The sequence below is a fragment of the Asterias rubens genome, chromosome 17 (genome assembly GCF_902459465.1).
Source record: "Asterias rubens chromosome 17, eAstRub1.3, whole genome shotgun sequence".
In the NCBI taxonomy this organism is placed as follows: Eukaryota; Metazoa; Echinodermata; class Asteroidea; order Forcipulatida; family Asteriidae; genus Asterias; species Asterias rubens.
Genome location: NC_047078.1, coordinates 12,358,004 through 12,381,419, shown reverse-complemented (window position 1 = coordinate 12,381,419; position 23,416 = coordinate 12,358,004). Strand labels below are relative to the sequence as shown.

The 23,416-nt window shown below is 38.0% G+C and overlaps 1 protein-coding gene and 35 non-coding genes across 36 annotated transcripts; 35 read left to right on the top strand and 1 right to left on the bottom strand.

Moving 5' to 3' along the window:
• Positions 1-1,372: 1,372 nt before the first annotated feature.
• LOC117301846 lies at positions 1,373-17,233 on the bottom strand. Its single transcript, XM_033785840.1, has 6 exons — positions 17,169-17,233; positions 15,428-15,481; positions 11,677-11,844; positions 3,159-3,338; positions 2,559-2,695; positions 1,373-1,587 (listed from the first exon to the last, which is right to left on the bottom strand). The coding sequence occupies exons 1-6, from the start codon at positions 17,170-17,172 to the stop codon at positions 1,441-1,443; spliced, it is 690 nt and encodes a 229-aa protein (XP_033641731.1). The 5' UTR covers positions 17,173-17,233; the 3' UTR covers positions 1,373-1,440.
• Trnai-aau lies at positions 3,621-3,693 on the top strand. Its single transcript has one exon. It is a non-coding gene; the product is annotated as a tRNA-Ile (tRNA).
• Positions 3,824-3,896, top strand: Trnai-aau. The gene has a single exon. It is a non-coding gene; the product is annotated as a tRNA-Ile (tRNA).
• On the top strand, positions 4,030-4,102 carry Trnai-aau. The gene has a single exon. It is a non-coding gene; the product is annotated as a tRNA-Ile (tRNA).
• Trnai-aau lies at positions 4,235-4,307 on the top strand. The gene has a single exon. It is a non-coding gene; the product is annotated as a tRNA-Ile (tRNA).
• Trnai-aau lies at positions 4,444-4,516 on the top strand. Its single transcript has one exon. It is a non-coding gene; the product is annotated as a tRNA-Ile (tRNA).
• On the top strand, positions 4,853-4,925 carry Trnai-aau. The gene has a single exon. It is a non-coding gene; the product is annotated as a tRNA-Ile (tRNA).
• On the top strand, positions 5,058-5,130 carry Trnai-aau. Its single transcript has one exon. It is a non-coding gene; the product is annotated as a tRNA-Ile (tRNA).
• Positions 5,263-5,335, top strand: Trnai-aau. The gene has a single exon. It is a non-coding gene; the product is annotated as a tRNA-Ile (tRNA).
• Positions 5,466-5,538, top strand: Trnai-aau. Its single transcript has one exon. It is a non-coding gene; the product is annotated as a tRNA-Ile (tRNA).
• On the top strand, positions 5,671-5,743 carry Trnai-aau. The gene has a single exon. It is a non-coding gene; the product is annotated as a tRNA-Ile (tRNA).
• Trnai-aau lies at positions 5,878-5,950 on the top strand. The gene has a single exon. It is a non-coding gene; the product is annotated as a tRNA-Ile (tRNA).
• Positions 6,085-6,157, top strand: Trnai-aau. Its single transcript has one exon. It is a non-coding gene; the product is annotated as a tRNA-Ile (tRNA).
• Trnai-aau lies at positions 6,296-6,368 on the top strand. The gene has a single exon. It is a non-coding gene; the product is annotated as a tRNA-Ile (tRNA).
• Positions 6,511-6,583, top strand: Trnai-aau. The gene has a single exon. It is a non-coding gene; the product is annotated as a tRNA-Ile (tRNA).
• On the top strand, positions 6,716-6,788 carry Trnai-aau. Its single transcript has one exon. It is a non-coding gene; the product is annotated as a tRNA-Ile (tRNA).
• Positions 6,919-6,991, top strand: Trnai-aau. Its single transcript has one exon. It is a non-coding gene; the product is annotated as a tRNA-Ile (tRNA).
• Trnai-aau lies at positions 7,123-7,195 on the top strand. Its single transcript has one exon. It is a non-coding gene; the product is annotated as a tRNA-Ile (tRNA).
• Positions 7,327-7,399, top strand: Trnai-aau. The gene has a single exon. It is a non-coding gene; the product is annotated as a tRNA-Ile (tRNA).
• Trnai-aau lies at positions 7,534-7,606 on the top strand. Its single transcript has one exon. It is a non-coding gene; the product is annotated as a tRNA-Ile (tRNA).
• On the top strand, positions 7,741-7,813 carry Trnai-aau. Its single transcript has one exon. It is a non-coding gene; the product is annotated as a tRNA-Ile (tRNA).
• Trnai-aau lies at positions 7,950-8,022 on the top strand. Its single transcript has one exon. It is a non-coding gene; the product is annotated as a tRNA-Ile (tRNA).
• Trnai-aau lies at positions 8,165-8,237 on the top strand. The gene has a single exon. It is a non-coding gene; the product is annotated as a tRNA-Ile (tRNA).
• On the top strand, positions 8,370-8,442 carry Trnai-aau. Its single transcript has one exon. It is a non-coding gene; the product is annotated as a tRNA-Ile (tRNA).
• On the top strand, positions 8,574-8,646 carry Trnai-aau. The gene has a single exon. It is a non-coding gene; the product is annotated as a tRNA-Ile (tRNA).
• On the top strand, positions 8,779-8,851 carry Trnai-aau. Its single transcript has one exon. It is a non-coding gene; the product is annotated as a tRNA-Ile (tRNA).
• Positions 8,982-9,054, top strand: Trnai-aau. Its single transcript has one exon. It is a non-coding gene; the product is annotated as a tRNA-Ile (tRNA).
• On the top strand, positions 9,185-9,257 carry Trnai-aau. The gene has a single exon. It is a non-coding gene; the product is annotated as a tRNA-Ile (tRNA).
• Positions 9,388-9,460, top strand: Trnai-aau. The gene has a single exon. It is a non-coding gene; the product is annotated as a tRNA-Ile (tRNA).
• On the top strand, positions 9,644-9,716 carry Trnai-aau. The gene has a single exon. It is a non-coding gene; the product is annotated as a tRNA-Ile (tRNA).
• Trnai-aau lies at positions 9,853-9,925 on the top strand. The gene has a single exon. It is a non-coding gene; the product is annotated as a tRNA-Ile (tRNA).
• Positions 10,068-10,140, top strand: Trnai-aau. Its single transcript has one exon. It is a non-coding gene; the product is annotated as a tRNA-Ile (tRNA).
• On the top strand, positions 10,275-10,348 carry Trnay-aua. Its single transcript has one exon. It is a non-coding gene; the product is annotated as a tRNA-Tyr (tRNA).
• On the top strand, positions 10,481-10,554 carry Trnay-aua. Its single transcript has one exon. It is a non-coding gene; the product is annotated as a tRNA-Tyr (tRNA).
• On the top strand, positions 10,687-10,759 carry Trnai-aau. Its single transcript has one exon. It is a non-coding gene; the product is annotated as a tRNA-Ile (tRNA).
• Trnai-aau lies at positions 10,892-10,964 on the top strand. Its single transcript has one exon. It is a non-coding gene; the product is annotated as a tRNA-Ile (tRNA).
• Positions 17,234-23,416: the final 6,183 nt, after the last annotated feature.

Sequence of the window (23,416 nt, the reverse complement as noted above, 5' to 3'; positions counted from 1 at the left end):
GTATGAGTAAAGTAGAGCTCCTGATTATTCTACAGGAAATAAATACATATGGTAAATAAAAATAATAAAAAAATATTGAATGCAATAGTATTTGTCTGCAAAACATACGATCGAAGGGGAGAAAGGATTGAAATGAAAGGTAGAGCAGTCCTTAAAAATAAATTACTTTCAAAGAAACTGTGCAAGAAATATAATTGTTTTGTTCCTAATGTTTTGTTTTGTTTTTGTTTTACATAAACACGATAAATCAATAAATAAATGAAAGAGGAAAATATTTGTTAAAACATAAATAAAAACATATAAGGTCAAAAAGGAAAATTAATATAAGGCAATACAAGTTTTAAAGACGAAAAATTGATAAAATTTAGAGAAGAAAAAAACATAAGTAAAAAAAAAAATTACAGAAAAAATAGAGGAAAAACAGGGAGTTTTAAAATAAAGTAACAATATAATAAAAACTAAAAACAATCCCTTGCAATATGACCAAAAGAATAAAGATTAACCACCCCATGAAAGAAATCCTGAATTTAAAATATATATACTTACAAATTTCAATAAACAAACAAAAAAAGTAATTATAAACAATACCCCCCCCCCCTTTCAAAAAAACGGGGGAAAAACCCCCGGATAATAATAATACAAAAAATATATATAAATGAATAAAGAATTAACAAAATATATAAATGACCCGTGCGGACTTTTTCGAGCAATGGCTCAAATGAAAGCTTGTAACTTTGTCAACCCCTACCAAAATACCTAAATACCAAAATTTTGGGGTCAAATCGGCCAAAAATCGGACAGAGCATATTTTAAACGTATTTATCAGTATGGCCCTTTGTATTTATCTGCTAAAGCTGTGACGATTTTTTTTCTTCGTGACATTGTTTTACTTCCTAAAACTACAGTACCCCAGCAAATAATATTTTGGGGAAGCTTTCTATCATCATCATCTTCAAACTGTGTATTTTTAATGCAAATCTGTGGATATTGTGTTTTGTTTTACAAATGGTACCCACACCCTTGTTAGGCAGTGGACACTATTGGTAATTACTCAAAATAGTTATTAGCATAAAACCTTACTTGGTAACGAGTAATGGGGAGAGGTTGGTGGTATAAAACATTGTGAGAAACGGCTCCCTCTGAAGTGGCGTAGTTTTCGAGAATGAAGTAATTTACCACGAATTTGATTTCGAGACCTCAAGTTTAGAATTTGAGGTCTCGAAATCAAGCATCTAAAAGCACACAGCTTCGTGTGACAAGGGTGTTTTTTGTTTCATGGTTATCTCGCAACTCCGACGACCAATTGAGCTCAAATTTTCACAGGTTTGTTATTTTATGCATATGTTGATATACACTAAGTGTGAAGACTGATCTTTGACAATTACCAATGTGTCCACTGTCTTTAAGGTAGGGTAATAGATTGGTTGTTGTCGGTGCGGTCTAAGTAAGGAGAGCATTCACAGCCAGTGAAAGAGGCAGAGCGATCAGAGATGTAAACTTGAACGATGAGGGAGCCCCATTACAGAGATTCTGCATACAGAAACAACCTTCACTTTCAACGGTGGCATCTTCAGCGGTACCCAAGAGCTGTACAGACGAAAACAAATATTTATTGATTAAAGATACTTCACACTATTGGTAATTACTCAAATTAATTGTTCGCATACAAAACTACTTGGAAATGGAGAGCTGTTGATAGTATAAAAAACGGCTCCCTCAGAAGTAGTTTTTGAGAAAGAGGTAATTTTCACTCAAATATTAAAAGCCTTTTTTTGCAGTTGAAATTGTGCAACATTTTAGTGTTTTCTTCTTCTTCATTATTATCTCGCAACTTCGACGACCGACTTAACTGAATTTGTTACAGGTTTGTTATTTTATGCATTGTTGAGATACACGAAGTGAGAAGACTGATCTTTAACATCTAACAAACGAAACGTGTGGGGGCCGATTTCACAAAGCAATACAATTCATCGCAAGACAAATGTTCAGTATCACCATAGTGATTTGTATTGTGATATCATACTTTACTAAGCAACTACGATTGGTTTGCATTAACGATCACTAGATCTTTGTGAAATCGGCCCCAGTGCATTTAAGACATTCGGCACAAATGGAACAGCAACAAGTTTTTTGAGAGAGTGCTGAAATAACGTTTACATAAAAAAAACAATAAAAAAAACACGAATAAGAACTGACCCAGTTCCACGTCATGGGGGTTCTGACCCATATTTGGGTCAGTATAACCCAGGTTAATTGTTTACCTGTTTGTTTGTGTGTTTGATTGTTTGTTTGTTTTGTTTACATGACTGATTGTTTACCTATTTGTTCGTTTGTTTGTTTGTTTGTTTGTTTGTTTTTTTGTTTGTTTGTTTGTTTGTTTGTTTGTTTGTTTGTTTACGTGATTGATTGTTTACCCGTTTGTTTGTTTGTTTACATGATTGATTGTTAACCTGATTGTTTGTTTGTTTGTTTGTTTGTTTGTTTGTTTGTTTGTTTGTTTACGTGATTGACTGTATACCCGTTTGTTTGTTTGTTTGTTTGTTTGTTTGTTTGTTTACCTGTTTGACAGTTGTGCCCATCAGCTCGCTGATTTTGGTGTCCAGGTCTGTGTTTACGAAGCATTTGTCACCGTACTCCCTATGGTTAGGTATTGGTACACAGCCACGGTAGTACCATTCGATCACAGACATCTCTTCTGCATTCAATGGAGAAAGAAAAGAAGGATTTGATACCTTTTTGTAGATCACGTTTTTTTGCCATGGCATGAATCCCGACTCTATATGAATGAAGATGTATGTGATAAAACGACCCCCCCCCCTCAAAAAAAGAAAGAAATTAAGAAAATCAGTGTAATTTACATGGGAAGGGGGGGCACACCCTTAGTCATTCATCGGGTGCGTTCGATTAGCTTCCCTGGGTCAACCCCGCGGTGCTCATTCGGGTGAGCCCCTGCCATGCGCTAATCGAACGATCACACTCTCCCTGTGACGTCATGCACCTCGGGTCACCCCTAAGTGACCCACTCCACAAGCAGAGCACAGGGGGCCGACCCGGGTGAGCCCCTGGAATCAAAGCTATTCGAATGTACCGGGGGCAGGCCGGGGTCGAACCAGGGAAGCTAAACGAACGCCCCAATGTGCATGATGTGTCGTACGTACCTTGGTTACCGGCAATTGCATTTGAGACCGTGGCCTTTAGAGCGCCACAGTGAGGGGTGTGTCCAGCCAGCTCCCCACTGCATGTTACCACAGACACGGTGTCCGGAGTTGGGGCTAAACAGTTCGAATGATGCTCTTCAGTGTCCTGGGTTGCACATGTAAAGCAGGTCAGCTCGGACGCTAAAAAGAAAAGCATAAGTCTCTATTTGCCTGCACTATACAATACAATCAAATACAAAAGTAGCGCGATGATCTGCCGACTGAGCTGACCGATCAGTTGATAAGAAAGCTTTGATGTATCAGTCTAAAGACAAAGTTTGCTAAGAAGCAATGGTAAACAGTAAGGTATTAACAAAATGTATGATCACGGTGGGGGTCGAACCCATGACCCTCGCTTTAAAAAAGAATTACTTTGTGTTTGGACTGATTTAATATTTCAATATGAAAGCTTTCTTATCAATTGGTCGGTTAGCTCAGTCGGCAGAGCATCGTGCTAATAACGCGAGGGTCGTGGGTTCGAGCCCCACACTGACCGTACTTTTGATTTCAAAACTTAAATTTTAGCAGTGTTACAAAAAAACCTGATTGAAATGGGAAAACAAACAAAAACATACTTAACTTTGTGTTAGGGTTGATATTTCAACATGAAAGCTTTCTAATCAATTGGTCGGTTAGCTCAATCGGCAGAGCATCGTGCTAATAACGCGAGGGTCGTGGGTTCGAGCCCCACACTGACCATACTTTTTGATTTCAAACCTTAAATTTTAACAGTGTTTCAAACAAACCTGCTTGAAATGGAAATCTAAAAAAGAATACACACGTAACTTTGTGTTAGGGTTGATATTTCAACATGAAAGCTTTCTAATCAATTGGTCGGTTAGCTCAGTCGGCAGAGCATCGTGCTAATAACGCGAGGGTCGTGGGTTCGAGCCCTACACTGACCATAATTTTTATTTCAAAACTTAAGTTTTAACAGGGCTACTAAGAAACATGCTTGAAATTGAAATCTTAAAAAAAATACACACGTAACTTTGTGTTAGGGTTGATATTTCAACATGAAAGCTTTCTTATGAATTGGTCGGTTAGCTCAGTCGGCAGAGCATCGTGCTAATAACGCGAGGGTCGTGGGTTCGAGCCCCACACTGACCATACTTTTTTATTCCAAACCTTAAATTTTAACAGTGTTTCAAAAAAACCTGCTTGAAATGGACATCAAAAAAAAAAAAATACATACTTAACTTTGTGTTAGGGTTGATATTTTAACACGAAAGCTTTCTAATCAATTGGTCGGTTAGCTCAGTCGGCAGAGCATCGTGCTAATAACGCGAGGGTCGTGGGTTCGAGCCCCACACTGACCATACTTTTGATTTCAAAACTTAAGTTTTAACAGGGCTACTAAGAAACATGCTTGAAATGGAAATCTTAAAAAAAATACACACGTAACTTTGTGTTAGGGTTGATATTTCAACATGAAAGCTTTCTTATCAATTGGTCGGTTAGCTCAGTCAGCAGAGCATCATCCTAATAACGCGAGGGTCGTGGGTTCGAGCCCCACACTGACCATACTTTTGATTTAAAAACTAAAATTTCTAACAGTGTTACAAAAAAACCTGCTTGAAATGGAAAAAAAAAGAAAAACATACTTAACTTTGTGTTAGGGTTGATATTTCAATATGAAAGCTTTCTAATCAATTGGTCGGTTAGCTCAGTCGGCAGAGCATCGTGCTAATAACGCGAGGGTCGTGGGTTCGAGCCCCACACTGACCATAATTTTTATTTCAAAACTTAAGTTTTAACAGGGCTACTAAGAAACATGCTTGAAATGGAAATCTTAAAAAAAATACACACGTAACTTTGTGTTAGGGTTGATATTTCAACATGAAAGCTTTCTAATCAATTGGTCGGTTAGCTCAGTCGGCAGAGCATCGTGCTAATAACGCGAGGGTCGTGGGTTCGAGCCCCACACTGACCATACTTTTGATTTCAAAACTAAAATTTCTAACAGTGTTACAAAAAAACCTGCTTGAAATGGAAAAAAAAAAGAAAAACATACTTAACTTTGTGTTAGGGTTGATATTTCAATATGAAAGCTTTCTAATCAATTGGTCGGTTAGCTCAGTCGGCAGAGCATCGTGCTAATAACGCGAGGGTCGTGGGTTCGAGCCCCACACTGACCATAATTTTTATTTCAAAACTTAAGTTTCTAACAGTGTTACAAAAAAACCTACTTGAAATGGAAAAAAAACAAAAACATACTTAACTTTGTGTTAGGGTTGATATTTCAACACGAAAGCTTTCTAATCAATTGGTCGGTTAGCTCAGTCGGCAGAGCATCGTGCTAATAACGCGAGGGTCGTGGGTTCGAGCCCCACACTGACCATAATTTTTATTTCAAAACTTAAGTTTTAACAGGGCTACTAAGAAACATGCTTGAAATGGAAATCTTAAAAAAAATACACACGTAACTTTGTGTTAGGGTTGATATTTCAACATGAAAGCTTTCTAATCAATTGGTCGGTTAGCTCAGTCGGCAGAGCATCGTGCTAATAACGCGAGGGTCGTGGGTTCGAGCCCCTCTCTGACCATACTTTTGATTTCAAAACTAAAATTTTTAACAGTGTTAAAAAAAAACCTGCTTGAAATGAAAAAATAAAATAAAAATACATACTTAACTTTGTGTTAAGGTTGATATTTCAACACGAAAGCTTTCTTATCAATTGGTCGGTTAGCTCAGTCGGCAGAGCATCGTGCTAATAACGCGAGGGTCGTGGGTTCGAGCCCCTCTCTGACCATACTTTTGATTTCAAAACTTAAATTTTTAACAGTGTTACAACAAAACCTGCTTGAAATGAAAAAATAAAATAAAAATACATACTTTACTTTGTGTTAAGGTTGATATTTCAACACGAAAGCTTTCTTATCAATTGGTCGGTTAGCTCAGTCGGCAGAGCATCGTGCTAATAACGCGAGGGTCGTGGGTTCGAGCCCCACACTGACCATACTTTTTGATTCCAAACCTTAAATTTTAACAGTGTTTCAAAAAAACCTGCTTGAAATGGACATCAAAAAAAAGAAAATACACACGTAACTTTGTGTTAGGGTTGATATTTTAACACGAAAGCTTTCTAATCAATATTGGTCGGTTAGCTCAGTCGGCAGAGCATCGTGCTAATAACGCGAGGGTCGTGGGTTCGAGCCCCACACTGACCATACTTTTGATTTCAAAACTAAAATTTTTAACAGTGTTACAAAAAAACCTGCTTGAAATGAAAAAATAAAATAAAAATACATACTTAACTTTGTGTTAGGGTTGATATTTCAACATGAAAGCTTTCTAATCAATAATAAAATTGGTCGGTTAGCTCAGTCGGCAGAGCATCGTGCTAATAACGCGAGGGTCGTGGGTTCGAGCCCCACACTGACCATAATTTTTATTTCAAAACTTAAGTTTTAACAGGGCTACTAAGAAACATGCTTGAAATGGAAATCTTAAAAAAAATACACACGTAACTTTGTGTTAGGGTTGATATTTCAACATGAAAGCTTTCTTATCAATTGGTCGGTTAGCTCAGTCGGCAGAGCATCGTCCTAATAACGCGAGGGTCGTGGGTTCGAGCCCCACACTGACCATACTTTTGATTTCAAAACTAAAATTTCTAACAGTGTTACAAAAAACCTGCTTGAAATGGAAAAAAAAAGAAAAACATACTTAACTTTGTGTTAGGGTTGATATTTCAATATGAAAGCTTTCTAATCAATTGGTCGGTTAGCTCAGTCGGCAGAGCATCGTGCTAATAACGCGAGGGTCGTGGGTTCGAGCCCCACACTGACCATAATTTTTATTTCAAAACTTAAGTTTCTAACAGTGTTACAAAAAAACCTACTTGAAATGGAAAAAAAAAAAAAAACATACTTAACTTTGTGTTAGGGTTGATATTTCAACACGAAAGCTTTCTAATCAATTGGTCGGTTAGCTCAGTCGGCAGAGCATCGTGCTAATAACGCGAGGGTCGTGGGTTCGAGCCCCACACTGACCATAATTTTTATTTCAAAACTTAAGTTTTAACAGGGCTACTAAGAAACATGCTTGAAATGGAAATCTTAAAAAAATACACACGTAACTTTGTGTTAGGGTTGATATTTCAACATGAAAGCTTTCTAATCAATTGGTCGGTTAGCTCAGTCGGCAGAGCATCGTGCTAATAACGCGAGGGTCGTGGGTTCGAGCCCCTCTCTGACCATACTTTTGATTTCAAAACTAAAATTTTTAACAGTGTTAAAAAAAAACCTGCTTGAAATGAAAAAATAAAATAAAAATACATACTTAACTTTGTGTTAAGGTTGATATTTCAACACGAAAGCTTTCTTATCAATTGGTCGGTTAGCTCAGTCGGCAGAGCATCGTGCTAATAACGCGAGGGTCGTGGGTTCGAGCCCCTCTCTGACCATACTTTTGATTTCAAAACTTAAATTTTTAACAGTGTTACTACAAAACCTGCTTGAAATGAAAAAATAAAATAAAAATACATACTTTACTTTGTGTTAAGGTTGATATTTCAACACGAAAGCTTTCTTATCAATTGGTCGGTTAGCTCAGTCGGCAGAGCATCGTGCTAATAACGCGAGGGTCGTGGGTTCGAGCCCCACACTGACCATACTTTTTGATTCCAAACCTTAAATTTTAACAGTGTTTCAAAAAAACCTGCTTGAAATGGACATGAAAAAAAAAAAAATACACACGTAACTTTGTGTTAGGGTTGATATTTTAACACGAAAGCTTTCTAATCAATTGGTCGGTTAGCTCAGTCGGCAGAGCATCGTGCTAATAACGCGAGGGTCGTGGGTTCGAGCCCCACACTGACCATACTTTTGATTTCAAAACTAAAATTTTTAACAGTGTTACAAAAAAACCTGCTTGAAATGAAAAAATAAAATAAAAATACATACTTAACTTTGTGTTAGGGTTGATATTTCAACATGAAAGCTTTCTAATCAATAATAAAATTGGTCGGTTAGCTCAGTCGGCAGAGCATCGTGCTAATAACGCGAGGGTCGTGGGTTCGAGCCCCACACTGACCATAATTTTTATTTCAAAACTTAAGTTTTAACAGGGCTACTAAGAAACATGCTTGAAATGGAAATCTTAAAAAAAATACACACGTAACTTTGTGTTAGGGTTGATATTTCAACATGAAAGCTTTCTTATCAATTGGTCGGTTAGCTCAGTCGGCAGAGCATCGTCCTAATAACGCGAGGGTCGTGGGTTCGAGCCCCACACTGACCATACTTTTGATTTCAAAACTAAAATTTCTAACAGTGTTACAAAAAAACCTGCTTGAAATGGAAAAAAAAAGAAAAACATACTTAACTTTGTGTTAGGGTTGATATTTCAATATGAAAGCTTTCTAATCAATTGGTCGGTTAGCTCAGTCGGCAGAGCATCGTGCTAATAACGCGAGGGTCGTGGGTTCGAGCCCCACACTGACCATAATTTTTATTTCAAAACTTAAGTTTTAACAGGGCTACTAAGAAACATGCTTGAAATGGAAATCTTAAAAAAAATACACACGTAACTTTGTGTTAGGGTTGATATTTCAACATGAAAGCTTTCTTATCAATTGGTCGGTTAGCTCAGTCGGCAGAGCATCGTCCTAATAACGCGAGGGTCGTGGGTTCGAGCCCCACACTGACCATACTTTTGATTTCAAAACTAAAATTTCTAACAGTGTTACAAAAAACCTGCTTGAAATGGAAAAAAAAAGAAAAACATACTTAACTTTGTGTTAGGGTTGATATTTCAATATGAAAGCTTTCTAATCAATTGGTCGGTTAGCTCAGTCGGCAGAGCATCGTGCTAATAACGCGAGGGTCGTGGGTTCGAGCCCCACACTGACCATAATTTTTATTTCAAAACTTAAGTTTCTAACAGTGTTACAAAAAAACCTACTTGAAATGGAAAAAAAAAAAAAACATACTTAACTTTGTGTTAGGGTTGATATTTCAACACGAAAGCTTTCTAATCAATTGGTCGGTTAGCTCAGTCGGCAGAGCATCGTGCTAATAACGCGAGGGTCGTGGGTTCGAGCCCCTCTCTGACCATACTTTTGATTTCAAAACTTAAATTTTTAACAGTGTTACAAAAAAACCTACTTGAAATGGAAAAAAAAAAAAACCATACTTAACTTTGTGTTAGGGTTGATATTTCAACACGAAAGCTTTCTAATCAATTGGTCGGTTAGCTCAGTCGGCAGAGCATCGTGCTAATAACGCGAGGGTCGTGGGTTCGAGCCCCACACTGACCATAATTTTTATTTCAAAACTTAAGTTTTAACAGGGCTACTAAGAAACATGCTTGAAATGGAAATCTTAAAAATTTTAACAGTGTTAAAAAAAAAACTGCTTGAAATGGACATCAAAAAAAAAAAAATACACACGTAACTTTGTGTTAGGGTTGATATTTCAACATGAAAGCTTTCTAATCAATTGGTCGGTTAGCTCAGTCGGCAGAGCATCGTGCTAATAACGCGAGGGTCGTGGGTTCGAGCCCCTCTCTGACCATACTTTTGATTTCAAAACTTAAATTTTTAACAGTGTTTCAAAAAAACCTGCTTGAAATGGACATCAAAAAAAAAAAAATACACACGTAACTTTGTGTTAGGGTTGATATTTTAACACGAAAGCTTTCTAATCAATTGGTCGGTTAGCTCAGTCGGCAGAGCATCGTGCTAATAACGCGAGGGTCGTGGGTTCGAGCCCCACACTGACCATACTTTTGATTTCAAAACTAAAATTTTTAACAGTGTTACAAAAAAACCTGCTTGAAATGAAAAAATAAAATAAAAATACATACTTAACTTTGTGTTAGGGTTGATATTTCAACATGAAAGCTTTCTAATCAATAATAAAATTGGTCGGTTAGCTCAGTCGGCAGAGCATCGTGCTAATAACGCGAGGGTCGTGGGTTCGAGCCCCACACTGACCATACTTTTGATTTCAAAACTAAAATTTTTAACAGTGTTACAAAAAAACCTGCTTGAAATGAAAAAAAAAAAAAAAAATACACACGTTACTTTGTGTTAGGGTTGATATTTCAACATGAAAGCTTTCTAATCAATTGGTCGGTTAGCTCAGTCGGCAGAGCATCGTGCTATATAACGCGAGGGTCGTGGGTTCGAGCCCCACACTGACCATACTTTTGATTTCAAAACTTAAGTTTTAACAGGGCTACTAAGAAACATGCTTGAAATGGAAATCTTAAAAAAAATACACACGTAACTTTGTGTTAGGGTTGATATTTCAACATGAAAGCTTTCTAATCAATTGGTCGGTTAGCTCAGTCGGCAGAGCATCGTGCTATATAACGCGAGGGTCGTGGGTTCGAGCCCCACACTGACCATACTTTTGATTTCAAAACTTAAATTTTTACACTGTATACAAACAACATGCTTGAACCGGAAATCTTAAAACAAAATACATACTTAACTTTGTTTAGGGTTGATATTTCAACACGAAAGCTTTCTAATCAATTGGTCGGTTAGCTCAGTCGGCAGAGCATCGTGCTAATAACGCGAGGGTCGTGGGTTCGAGCCCCACACTGACCATACTTTTGATTTCAAAACTTAAGTTTTAACAGGGCTACTAAGAAACATGCTTGAAATGGAAATCTTAAAAAAAATACACACGTAACTTTGTGTTAGGGTTGATATTTCAACATGAAAGCTTTCTAATCAATTGGTCGGTTAGCTCAGTCGGCAGAGCATCGTGCTAATAACGCGAGGGTCGTGGGTTCGAGCCCCACACTGACCATACTTTTGATTTCAAAACTTAAGTTTTAACAGGGCTACTAAGAAACATGCTTAAAAAGGAAATCTTAAAAAAAATACACACGTAACTTTGTGTTAGGGTTGATATTTCAACATGAAAGCTTTCTAATCAATTGGCCGGTTTAGCTCAGTCGGCAGAGCATCGTGCTAATAACGCGAGGGTCGTGGGTTCGAGCCCCATCACACTGACCATACTTTTGATAACTTAAATTTTAACACATTACAAAAACATGCTTGAAATGACCTTCGTAGCGTAAACAGTGGGTGGCTGAAATAAGCATTTTTGAGGTATGGCGGACGTGATAGGAGGGTACTGTTTGGTTTGGGTGTTATACACACAAATTCACCCAAACCGAATAAACTTGTAGCATTGTGTCTGCCATATCTCAACAAGGCTTCATAGCCTTTTTGAGATATGGCGGGCACAATGCTACAGCACTATATACGGTTTGGGTAAATTTGTGTGAATACACCCAAACTAAACAGTACCCTCCTATCACGTCCGCAATACCTCACCATCGCGCGAGTCAAGCTGGCGTGCTTGGTCTCTCTCCCCCCAGTCGCTTGGGATCACGGCTCTCCCAACCACGAGGGCCTTGACCAAAGACTAGGTCTGTTGTTGCTGCTGAGATCTCTTGCTCTGCAAAGAAAATGCTGACATTTTTTTCTAGCAAGGTTAAATTAAGGCTACTTACACATGCTTCCCCCGTCCCCAGGGGCAGATGTAAGAATCTGGTCAACCGCTCCCACGTCGAAAATCCCGTCAGTCTCGCCAAGGATATCGCCAATCTCACCCCCAATGTCACCCAGATCAATATTACCCAGATCAAAATTACCCAGATCAAACTGGGATGCCACTTCAGCTGCAAGATGAGCAAACAACGAGTAAATTTGATTTTGCAACAAAAGAGTTCATATTTGAGGCCTTGCATCTAGGTTGCGTTATACTATTTCTGTGACGTCACTCTATTAATGAAAATGTAATAATAAAATCATACGCTTCTACACTTCCGAGTAAAAAAAGAAAAAAAGGGAAGCAGAAGGGGCTTTTTATTTTTTCATTTGTAATTTTTAAAGGCAGTGGACACTATTGGTTATTACTCAAAATAATTATTATCATAAAACCTTTCTTGATTACGAGTATTGGGGAGAGGTTGATAGTATAAAACATAGTGAGAAACAGCTCCCTCTGAAGTGACGTAGTTTTCGAGAAAGAAGTAATTTCCCACGAATTTGGATTTCGAGACCTCAGATTTAGAATTTGAGGTCTCGAAATCAAGCATCAGAAAGCACACAACTTCGTGTGACAAGGGTTTTTTCTTTCATTATTATCTCGCAACTTCGACAACCGATTGAGCTCAAATTTTCACGGGTTAGTTATTGTATGCATATGTTGAGATACAACAACTGTGAAGACTAGTCTTTGACAATTACCAATAGTGTCCAGTGTCTTTAAGATGGCCGCCACTCATTTTAAACATTCAAATATCCATTGTGTTTATACTGTTCAAACACAAAATAAATAAATGACAAATGTTAGACAAGACATTTGTTTTTGCTGAGATCGTTCAAAGAATCCCTTTTCCCGTTTACACCCCCCCCCCCCGAATTGAAAATGACTGTTTTTCCAAATTGGAAGATAGCATGATGTGTTAAACACAGCTTGAAACATTTTACCTGTATTTCAATATCCAAAAACATTTTCCAATTAAGAAAAATTACCTGAGTAAAAACTCAATTGTAAACTGATCAAAACATTGTATTTAAAAGCACTGTAGGCCAAATAAGTACAAAGTATGGGGGGAAAAGGTTAAGTCAGAGAATAAACTCTAAATTGTGTATTCGTTCCTACAATGTACTCGCCTTCTGCTCGTACGTTCTATCCAAGAATTGTCTATCTGGACTAGTTCGTTATTACCCATGTTAATTGTGATAGCGGGTACCAACTGCATCTCTGCCCGCAACATACACAAACGCACACCACGGACATTTGAAACTCCAATAAGTCGCCTCTAAAAATTAAGGCGATCTTTTGAGATTTTAAATTGTCGAAACACTTTTAAGGCACTGGACACCTTTGGTAATTGTCAATTACCAGTCTTCTCACTTGGTGTATCCCAACATGCATAAAATAACAAACCTGTGAACATTAATTTTTAACTCAATTGGTCGTCGAAGATGCGAGAAGAAAGAAAAATCACCATTGTCGCACAAGTTGTGTGTTTTCAGATGATTGAATTCGAAACCTCAGCGGAGGTCTCGAATTCAATTCAAATATTTGCGTGAGAAATTATTCTTTCTCAAAAACTACATTACTTCAGAGGGAGCCGTTTCTCACAACGTGTTATACTATCAACAGCTCTCCATTGCTCGTTACTAAGTAAGTTGTTATGCTTACAATTATTTTGAGTACATTCACTAGTGTCCGGTGCCTTTTTAAGTTTAAGGTTTTAGGAGAGATTGGTTAGGATTATAAAACAGTATAATTTATTTTTGTCCGAAAGCTTACTTCTTAAGAAGTCCCTACTGTAGGCCTAAAAAAACTGTTTTCCTTTGTTTCCTCACGAAAACTGTATCAAATTAAGGACGTTTGTTAACATGTTGAACATTGTGTATAGTTTAATAATCCTGATTCACACAACGGATTGAGCGCAACATTTCACGGGTAAAAATTACAAAGGAGTTACGAAAACTTACATCAATAAATGTTGGCACATATTGAGCTAACGGACATTGTACAGTCGAGTCGATTTTGCAGATCGATCGACATACGCAGCACTACCCCGTTTCTCATGCCAACGTGAAACACCCAAATTACTCCCTCAAATGGTTTCTATAGTAACCGCCCGGCAGTGTAAGGATTATACAGTCAAAATTACAAAAAAAAATCTGGGGCAACAACGCGTTAGGTTCGGCACGTCATCAAAGACCTTTACTTTTGATGATGCCGAACAATAGGCCATAGTCTTTGAGGAACAAAATCGATATTTTTCAATGCGGAGATTGGGAAGTGACGTGTGAAGACTGTTTTGATGTTACCTGTCCTCCTCTCACATGACATAGTTTCAGTTTAATCATCAATCCAATCAGATAATAGTATAAGTTTTCTCGGTCAATTTCGGCAAATGAGCAGCCAATTTAACCACCAAGCTATTCTATTTTGCGAGAAATCAAATGCTACTGAAAAGGGTCATTCGATTTTGTTTTATGATTAGTCAAATGTAATGTTGCGTCACTCGATTTGACAAAATATTTATTCAATTTAGCAATTCATCAAAGCAGCATTCAAATTTGCAGACGCTTCTTGAGGCGTGTGTGTCACGAAAAAGAATGACGATACACTAAATTGAACAGAGTGCTAAAGGAATTCGACTCGACTCAAAAGGAAATTGAAAGACCGAGTTCTAAAATTGACTGCTTATTTGCCGAATTTTCTCGTTCACATTCGAACATTCAATTTCGCTTTGAGTCGAGTCAAATTCATTTAGCACTCTGTTAAATTTAGCGTATCGTCAATCTTTTTCGTGACACATACGCCTATAAAGAAGCGTCTGTGAATTTGAATGCTGCTTTGATGATTTGTTAAACTGAATGATTATTTTGTTAAATCGAATGGCGCAACGTAAATACATTTGACTAATCATAAAACGAAATTGAATGACCCTTTACAGTAGCATTCGATTTCGTGCGAAATGCAATAGCTTAAAAGGGTTAAATTGGCTGCCCTTTTTCTAAAATTGGCCGATAAAACCTATCCTACTGATAACTAGTTCTTGTATATCAAATTGCACCATACCCGTATTAATGCGCTTTACACTAATGCACTGGGCCCAATATGCTTAACATTTCTCTGCTAAGCAGATATGAGCAGGATACCAGTCACGAAATTTACTTGTCATATGGTAGTTTGGATGGTAACCTTATTCTGGTAAGCGTACCTTTGTTATGGTTAGCAACATTTTGTGCTTAAGCAGCTCTATGAAATTTGTCCCTGGTCATTGACCCAATAACATCCCTTTAATCTTTCTCAACTCCCTGGGAAGTGTATACAGCCTGAGCTGCCCTGGCACGCAATAGCGGTTTTTTTCATACACAATATCAACCTTTACCCTCACAGGTACCCATTATACACCACTTGCAAGGTATATTTTGTTTTGTTTCGAGGACTGTCTTGCTTTATATTCTACTACCGCGGAGTAGATTTTAGGAATTCGGGAGACTTCTCAGTTCTGAAAAGGGCTGTCCTGCTTTTTAATATACTACCTGGGCGGAAGGTAGAACATCAGCCGAGAATACTACTTTTTAAGTGGGTTGAGGGGAATTCTCGTTTTTAACTTCACTACCGCAGAGTGAGTAAATGGACCCAACATTTCGACTTATATAGCATGCTTTAATCATCGTCAGGAGACCGTAGAACCACACTCGCCAAAAATCAAAGTGACTTACCTATATTGGCGAAGCAGACCAGAACCAGTAACAAGAACACATTTTCTCCAAAGTCTAAGAACAAAATGATAAAATAAATGAATTAACATTAAAACAATCAATTAGAGGTACGGTGGACACTATATTGGTAAATCATACATGTTGGGATACACCAAGTGAGAAGACTGGTCTTTGACAATTGCCAAATAATTATGTCCAGGTCTTACCCATAGGTCTTACCCATATCTGGGTCAGGTTGACCCCGAAACCGGCTATAAATGGGCCTCTCGGATTCCGCGCTAGTGTTTTTACGTATTTTGTTACACAATATTTGGGTCAGACTTACCCAAAAATGGGTCATCACCCAGCTCGTTTTCAATTTCATTAGAAAATGATTGCTCCGTTGGATCAGCATTCAACAGTCAAAAAGAGTAATTTAATTTCACTATAGTATAGCATTCACTGGTACAAAAAATCAATCAATTTAATAAGGCCGCAAGTCTCATTCGATTTCGTCAGAGCCAGCAGCAAGAGCTGGTCAATAATTCAAGCTCATCAAAATGTTAAACATGGCCGAAGAAATAACAGTGATAATAATAAGTACAAAGACAGTAGAAATTCAACTTAGGAATGGTGAAAGTGTAGGCTTGAATTTCTATTAATAGAATAGAATGACTGACACTAATCTGAATGAAAATAAGTTTTTTAAACACAAGACAACGCGCTCCAGTTCAAATTATTAGCGTGTGGTAATTACTCAAAGTTAGCGTAAAAAGTGACTTGGTACGAGTAACGGAGAGCTGTTGATGGAGATGTTTCTCACAAAGTGCTTTACTATCAACAGCTCTCCATTACTCGTTACCAAGTAAGCTTTTATGTGGCAAACAATTATTTAGAGAAATTACCAATACTGTCCAGTGTCTTACAGGGGCAAACAGAACACCACCATAGAGAGCAATGCAAGTTTTAACTTATAAGAAATTATTTCTTTGCTGTTAATATTACGTATTTTCAGCGTGTTTGTAATAAAAGGAGTGGTGTTAATTGTGAATAAAAAAATTCCTCCGTGGAAAAAAGAAAGAAGAAAAAAGAAAGAAAATAAATTACAACCCTATGATATGAGGCTATAAATGACCACGCATCATCTTGTCGCATGGCACCCGAATACAGACACTGGACATGTTTGGTAACTTTCAAAGACCAGTGTTCTCAATTGGTGTATCCGTTCCTCACAGAATTTTAAACTAGCAACAGCTCCTCGTTGCTCATTATACCAAGTTTTGATTAATTACCAATAGTGTCCAGTGCCTTTACTGCACAAGTACTAAACTTCTTGAGAAAAAACTAAGGGTGCAGAGAGGGATGGGGAAAGAATGATGATGTGGGTCAAAAATGACAGGGTGCCGAAGAATGAGGACCAGGGAAACAAATCAAGGGTGCAAGATATCATTTCGACTATTTTATCAAAGAAGTTGAAACGGACAGAGTGTCACAGCAAGGAGGTATGACAACAAGTGGGCATGCAAAACAACCAACTGAACTCCAAGAAACCGGACAAGAAAAAGAGGGCGACAAAACAGAAGATGAAGAGATGAACAAAGTGCCTTCAGGGGAATTACTTGGCTACAGGCAGTGCAGGACAGAGTGAGATGGAAAATTGGTGAAGAGGCTTTCCTCACGCAGTGGAGTGAAATGGGCTAGACAGAATAAGGGACCACGCCCTACGATTATGAAACCTAAAAGATACATAGCGGCCACTCACCCATTTTGCTGGCAGCGGTCACGAAGATTTCCGGACACTCTTATAAAGCTTGTTAACGAGACCGGGTGCCGTAATGAGGAGCGTGTTCACCTGTTAGCTCTTCTTCAATTCTCGCCCCTTCTGAAACCAACCCACTTGTATAAAACCAAAACAACCTTGGAGTAACAGGTCGATAATGCCTGACAAAGAAACTTCATCAGCGACCAGTGGAGCTACCTCGTTTCTAAATCGAGAAGCACGTTGCCATGGCGATGTGCGTTGTTGACCTTAGTTACGGATTGGTAACCAAGGAAAACAAGTGGGGACTAATCGGTGGTTAGCAAAAAGCACCAAGGACGCCCTGACGTTCAGTTAAAGTGCAGATTTAGTTTTACAAAAAGCTTATGTTCTCGAATAATGATCCGACCACAAATCACTGAGCTTATTTAAGTTTTGAAAAATCCCCCTCTTTTAACCCCCTCTTTTAACCTACAAGGGGCGTGTGAACTATTGGTGTTTTTTTAGGACCTACGCACCAGTTTCGTAATTACACCGATTACAATAACTGACGAAACATGTCTCAAAATGTCCACTTTTTTACGACGTGACAAACCACAATTTTGAAAAGCGAGGGGGATGGTGCCAAAAGTAGGCATGGAATGATTTTGCTTAACTTTTTATACGAACTAAATAAACAGTAAAGCAAAGTCTGTCTCGGCCAATTTTGCTCATCAGGGGAGTGTTTTTATATCCGGTTTCCTTGGCATTAAAGGCACTGGCTCCGTTTTGGTAATTGTCAAGGACCTGTATTCTCACTTGGTGTATCCCAACATAGGCATAAAATAACAAACCTGTACAAATTTGAACTCAATTGGTCGTCGAAGTTGCTAGAGATTCTCTCTAAGGAAAGAAAAATCACGCCTGTTGCACAACTCTGCCATGTGCTTTCAGATGCATAATAAAGGGCTTCAGCTGGCAGGACTTTTTTATTATTTGAGTGAGAAATTACCTACTTCTTAAAAACTACGTTACTTCATATGGTGCCGTTTCTCACAATGTTTTATACTTGCAACAGCTCTCCGTCCATTGCTCTTTACTGACGTAAGTTTTTATGTTATTAATTATTTTGAGTAACTACCAATACACTGGACACTAATGGTATTTGTCACTTGGTGTATCTCAACAACCGCATAAAATAACAAACCTGTACAAAATTGAGCTCATTGGTCGTCGAAGTTGCGAGATAACAATGAAAGAAAAAACACCCTTGCCACACGAATGAAATTACTTCTTTCTTGAAAACTATACGTTACTTCAGAGGGAGCATCTCATAATTGTTTGTACTATCAACAGCTCCCCATTACTCGTTACCAAGTAAGCTACTAATTATTTTTAGTATTACCAATAGTGTCCACTGCCTTTAAACGACTGGGAGTATTATTACTATTCCCCAATGACAGGACGCCAGTTCATCGCAGGTTACTCCCCAGCTATCGCTGGTAACTATTTGTACTCCTGGGTGAAGAGAAGCAATTATGATAAAGAGCCGTCCTCAGAGACACAATTCCCTGATTGACAAGGCCAGGATTCGAACCACATTCTTTAAGCTCCACAACTTAAGTCCACCGAACAAATGATTAAGGCACTGAAAACGTTTGGTAATTACTCAAAATAGGAGCATCAAACCTACTTGGTACAAGCAAAGGAGAGCTGTTGATAGTATACAACAGTGTGAGAAACAGCTCCATCTGAAGTAATGTAGTTTTTGAGGTAGTTTCGCACTAAAATATTTGAATTTGAAGAAGACTTTATCCTGCAGCTTCTTTCCATGCATGTAGCATATACACTGTGCAACAAGTGTGCTTTTTTGTCTTTATTTTCTTTCAACGTTGTGACCATTTGAGTCCAAATTTTCACAGGTTTCTTATTTTATGCATTATGTTGGGGATACAGCAAGTGATGATACTGGTCTGAGACAAATACCAAAGGTGTCCTAATGGCTTACCGAAAATTTAAATAAATCTTTAAAGGGAGGGTTTAAATTTGGTAAACTCAACAAATTGATACCAGCACTTAAACAGCACTGGGGAGCTGTTGATATTATAAACCATTGTTAGAATTGACACCTTTTGAAGTTATGTATTTTTAGAGAAAGAGTAGTTTTCACCACACAATTTAAATATGAGGAAGGCATAAGACATGAAACATTTATCAGGCATCTGGAAACACACATTCTATAGGGTGGTCTTTCTTTTATTATTTTCTTGCAACTTTGATGACCATTTCAGCCCAAATTTACACAGGAGGTTTGTTATTTCAAGCACTTTATCCTGCCCTTTTGCTTATGACTGTGGTCTTATTTTTTTCAGTTGAGTTTTCAAACCAGAGCCTTAATTCCACCACGAGCGGGGAAAATATTGATTTTTGGAAGGGACGCAATTATTTCGCAATTTGTTCCGAATAAAATGCATATTCCGTTGCCGTAAAATTTAGCTACCGCACAGGTTTTTTTATCAGCAGTTGTTTACCTCGAATGCTGAAGCGTGATGAAGGACAATGAAGGGGGGGGGGGGGGGGACACGGACGTACATAAGATGCGTCATTTGGATTCTAAGATGGCTCGTATGTGCCAATTCCTAATTTTTTGAAACGGTGTTATATCGCCGTAGTATTTTGTTATGTCACCGTACTAAGAATTGTGTCGGCACAATTTTGCGTTTTATTGATGACCTTTATAGTTGCGTAATGAGGTATACTTCGTATAAATGCGTTTGTTCACGCCGAGTATCACTCGAAATTGTGTGGTTTTCCTTTTACCTCGTCGACAAACACGGTCGGCCATTTTATGGGAGTCAAGATTTTGACTGCCATAAATGGCCAACCGTGTAGTTCGCAAAGTAAAAGGAAAACCACACAATTTCGAGGCAAACGTGTGCGGATCATTGTATTCTACATTTTAAACATCTTTCTAACCATATGCATTTTATAGCAAACGGTTACAAATGCTTTTCAAAGACCAACTCGACCGATCCAAGGCAACGTGTTCCTTTAAAGTTCAATTCAGAAAAGGACGCAAGGATGACTGGCGAGTACAACTAAACCGCACAACCTGTTACAATCAATATTCCTATTAAAGGCACTGGACACCCTTCGGTAAATACTCAAATAATTGCTTGCATAAAACCTTACTTGGTAATGAGTAATGGGAGCTGTTGATATTAGAGAGGTTTCGCAAGCGTGCGGATACAGATACAGATATGATAACTTAATCCGTTCACGTCAGCCGGGTCACAGTTGGAATTTGATTAGCAAACTATAGGTATGTTTCACTTTGTGTGCGCTCGCATTCATCACGAGTGTTTTTCTGACAAACATGACCGATATAGACCCCGTGTTTTATACACTGCATTTTCTCATCGTTTTGCTTGTACATTACTGCAGTTTTCTATCTATATCAAGCACGATATAAGTGAGAGCAATTCCATGGGAATTCTTTTTGATCTGGGACAAAAAAACAACTAAAATTCTGCAAAACAGTATCGCTTTTTTCTACGACATGTATGAGCTACCGTGCAAAAATACGATATTCCGCGGATATGCGTCACGTACGTGAACACACAAAGTGTTAAATCGGTATCTGTATCCGTTCACTTGCGAAACCTGTAATAAAAACAATTGTGAGAAACGGCTGCTTCTGAAGTTACGTAGTTTTTGAGAAAGAGGTGATTTTTCACTCCAGCTCCAGTCTTTCATTATGCATCTGAAAGTACACACAGTATTGCAACAAAGGTATTTTTCTTTCATTATTCTCTTGCAAAATCGATGACCATTATTGAGCCCAAATTTTCACAGGTTTGTTATTTTGTGCATATGTTGGCATATACCAAGTGAGAATACACACATGTACTGGTCTTTGGCAATTACCAAACATGTCCAGTGCCTTTATTGCGTTGGCCCCAATAAACTCGGTCAAACTACGTGATGCAGAGAGGATTTTCTGAATAAGTAAGGAACGGGTGGTCATTTAAATCTAATTGCTGCTCGCTTCATTGAAGCCTTAATTAAAATCATATTGAATTTTCACCTTGGACTATCTAATTTATTCCTCCATGGTTGAAGGGAGTGGGGGGGGGGTGCACGCATGCAACTGCACGCATGATCCTAAAAAAACCATAAAAAAAAACCCGATGAAATAAGTTTGCGTAAACAATAATTCCCACGGCTTGTTTACTTCTCACTGTTAGTGTTAGAGCCCCCTGGTTCGACTCCCCTCGTTTGAATGAAGCGGTGATGTCTGTGGCCACCTTTATTAACATCAATGTAGCATTTTAACCGTAAATTTAGACCTGGCCTCAAAAACTTAAAGGAATTATGCAGGACTAGAATGGTAGAGCTTAAAGACAGTGGACATTATTGGTGATTTGTCAAAGACCAGTTTCTCACTTGGTATATCTCAACAAATGCATAATAACAAACCTGTGAAAATTTGAGCTCAATCGGTCGTAGAGTTTGCGAGATAATAATGAAAGAAAAAACACCCTTGTCACACGACGTTGTGTGCTTTCTGATGCTTGATTTCGAGAAATGAAATTCTAAACTTGAGGTCTCGAAATCAACGTCGTGAAAAATTACATCTTTCTCGAAAACTACGTTACTTCAGAGTGAGCCGTTTCTCACAATGTTTTATATAATCAACCTCTCCCCATTACTCGTTACCAAGTAAGGTTTTATGCCAATAATTATTTTGAGTAATTTCCAAAAGTGTCCACTGCCTTTAAGAAAAAAGAGTTGCAGACAGTGTTCATGTTTGTGTGATCAATCATATACATCAAACAACAAGTAATTATTGTCCGAAGACCAGGGCCCAATTTCATAGAGCTGCTAAGCACGGAAAATTTGCTTAGCATGAAATTTCTTCCTTGATAAAAAAAAGATTACCAACCAAATTTCCATGTGATTTCCAGGATAAGCAAACAACAGCTGAACACCAGTTACAAGCAACTTGTAACAAATGGAAATTTGGTTGGTAATCCTGTTATCCTGTTTTTATCAATGAAAACATTTCATGCTAAGCAAATTTGTGGGCTTAGCAGCTCTATGAAAGTGGGCCCGGTATTCTCACTTGGTGTATCCCGACATACGCATAAAATAACAAATATGAAAAATGGGCTCAATTGGTCATGATTTGCAGGAGAATAGTTTGAAGAAATAACACCATTGAGTGCTTTCAGATGCATAATAAAAGGCTTCAGCTGAAGTTTTTTATTATTTATTAAGTAAGAAATTACCCCTTGCTAAAAAATTACGCTACATGTACTTCAGGGAGCCGTTTCTCACAATGTCTTACACTATCAACAGCTCTACATTGATCGTCACCAAGTAAGTTTTTTATGTTAACAGTTATGTTTAGTAATTACCACTATTGTCCAGTGCAAAAATCACAACTAAGTGTAAAGACAATCATTATAATAGTAATGATTTAAAAACAAACAAAATTCAGAACAAAACATAAAGAAAGACCGATCATGTATTTCAAAGTTGAAGATAATTTACATTTAATTCAAGAATGCCTCAAGTGTTAACAATCATTTTGTATGAACGAGATCACTTCCATGATGTGAAAGGAGTGTACCGTTTGGACATATGGAAAGCTCATGTCATGTGACTGCATTTATCCAATGATATCATCGTATCCAATGGAATCAATGGGTCTGAATGGCAGGTCCCTGTCTTTGGAATAAAGACAGGGACCCAGTCTACCTGTTAATCTGTCACAATTTCCCCCAAGAGAGGGCGCTATCATCCATGAACCTCACGACATGAAGACATGAAGACACGAACTACCCCTTCTCGTGCGTTCTTTGTCAGTGAACTACAGCATCCAAACATACACATAAGTGGTCCATGGACCACGAAAATAATGAAAGAAAAAAAAAGCACCCTTGTTGCATAGAATGTGTGCTTTCAGATGCCCGAGAAAGATCCAAATGTCTTTGATGAAAAAAAAGCACTTTCTCTAAAATGCATTACTTCAAAGGGGGTCATTTCTACTGTTTTACAATGTAAACATACATGTACTATCAACAGCTTTCCAGTGCTCTTCATCAAGTAGGTTTTATGGTCATAATTACCAATTGTGTACCCTTCCTTTAACACATGATACTTCAAAACAAAATTGAAGCAGGTCATATTTCATGAAAGTTATTCTATAACACTGTTCAAACATTGTCAAGAGGGTTAAAGACAATGGACACTATTGGTAATTGTCA

Bases quoted from the DNA above. Each gene is read 5' to 3' on its own strand.
- LOC117301846 (XM_033785840.1), bottom strand. The intron at 11,845-15,427 runs GTAAGTCACTTT...CTCATCTTGCAG, and splicing joins GGTCTGCTTCGCCAATATAG to CTGAAGTGGCATCCCAGTTT. The intron at 2,696-3,158 runs GTACGTACGACA...CATTGAATGCAG, and splicing joins TGCAATTGCCGGTAACCAAG to AAGAGATGTCTGTGATCGAA.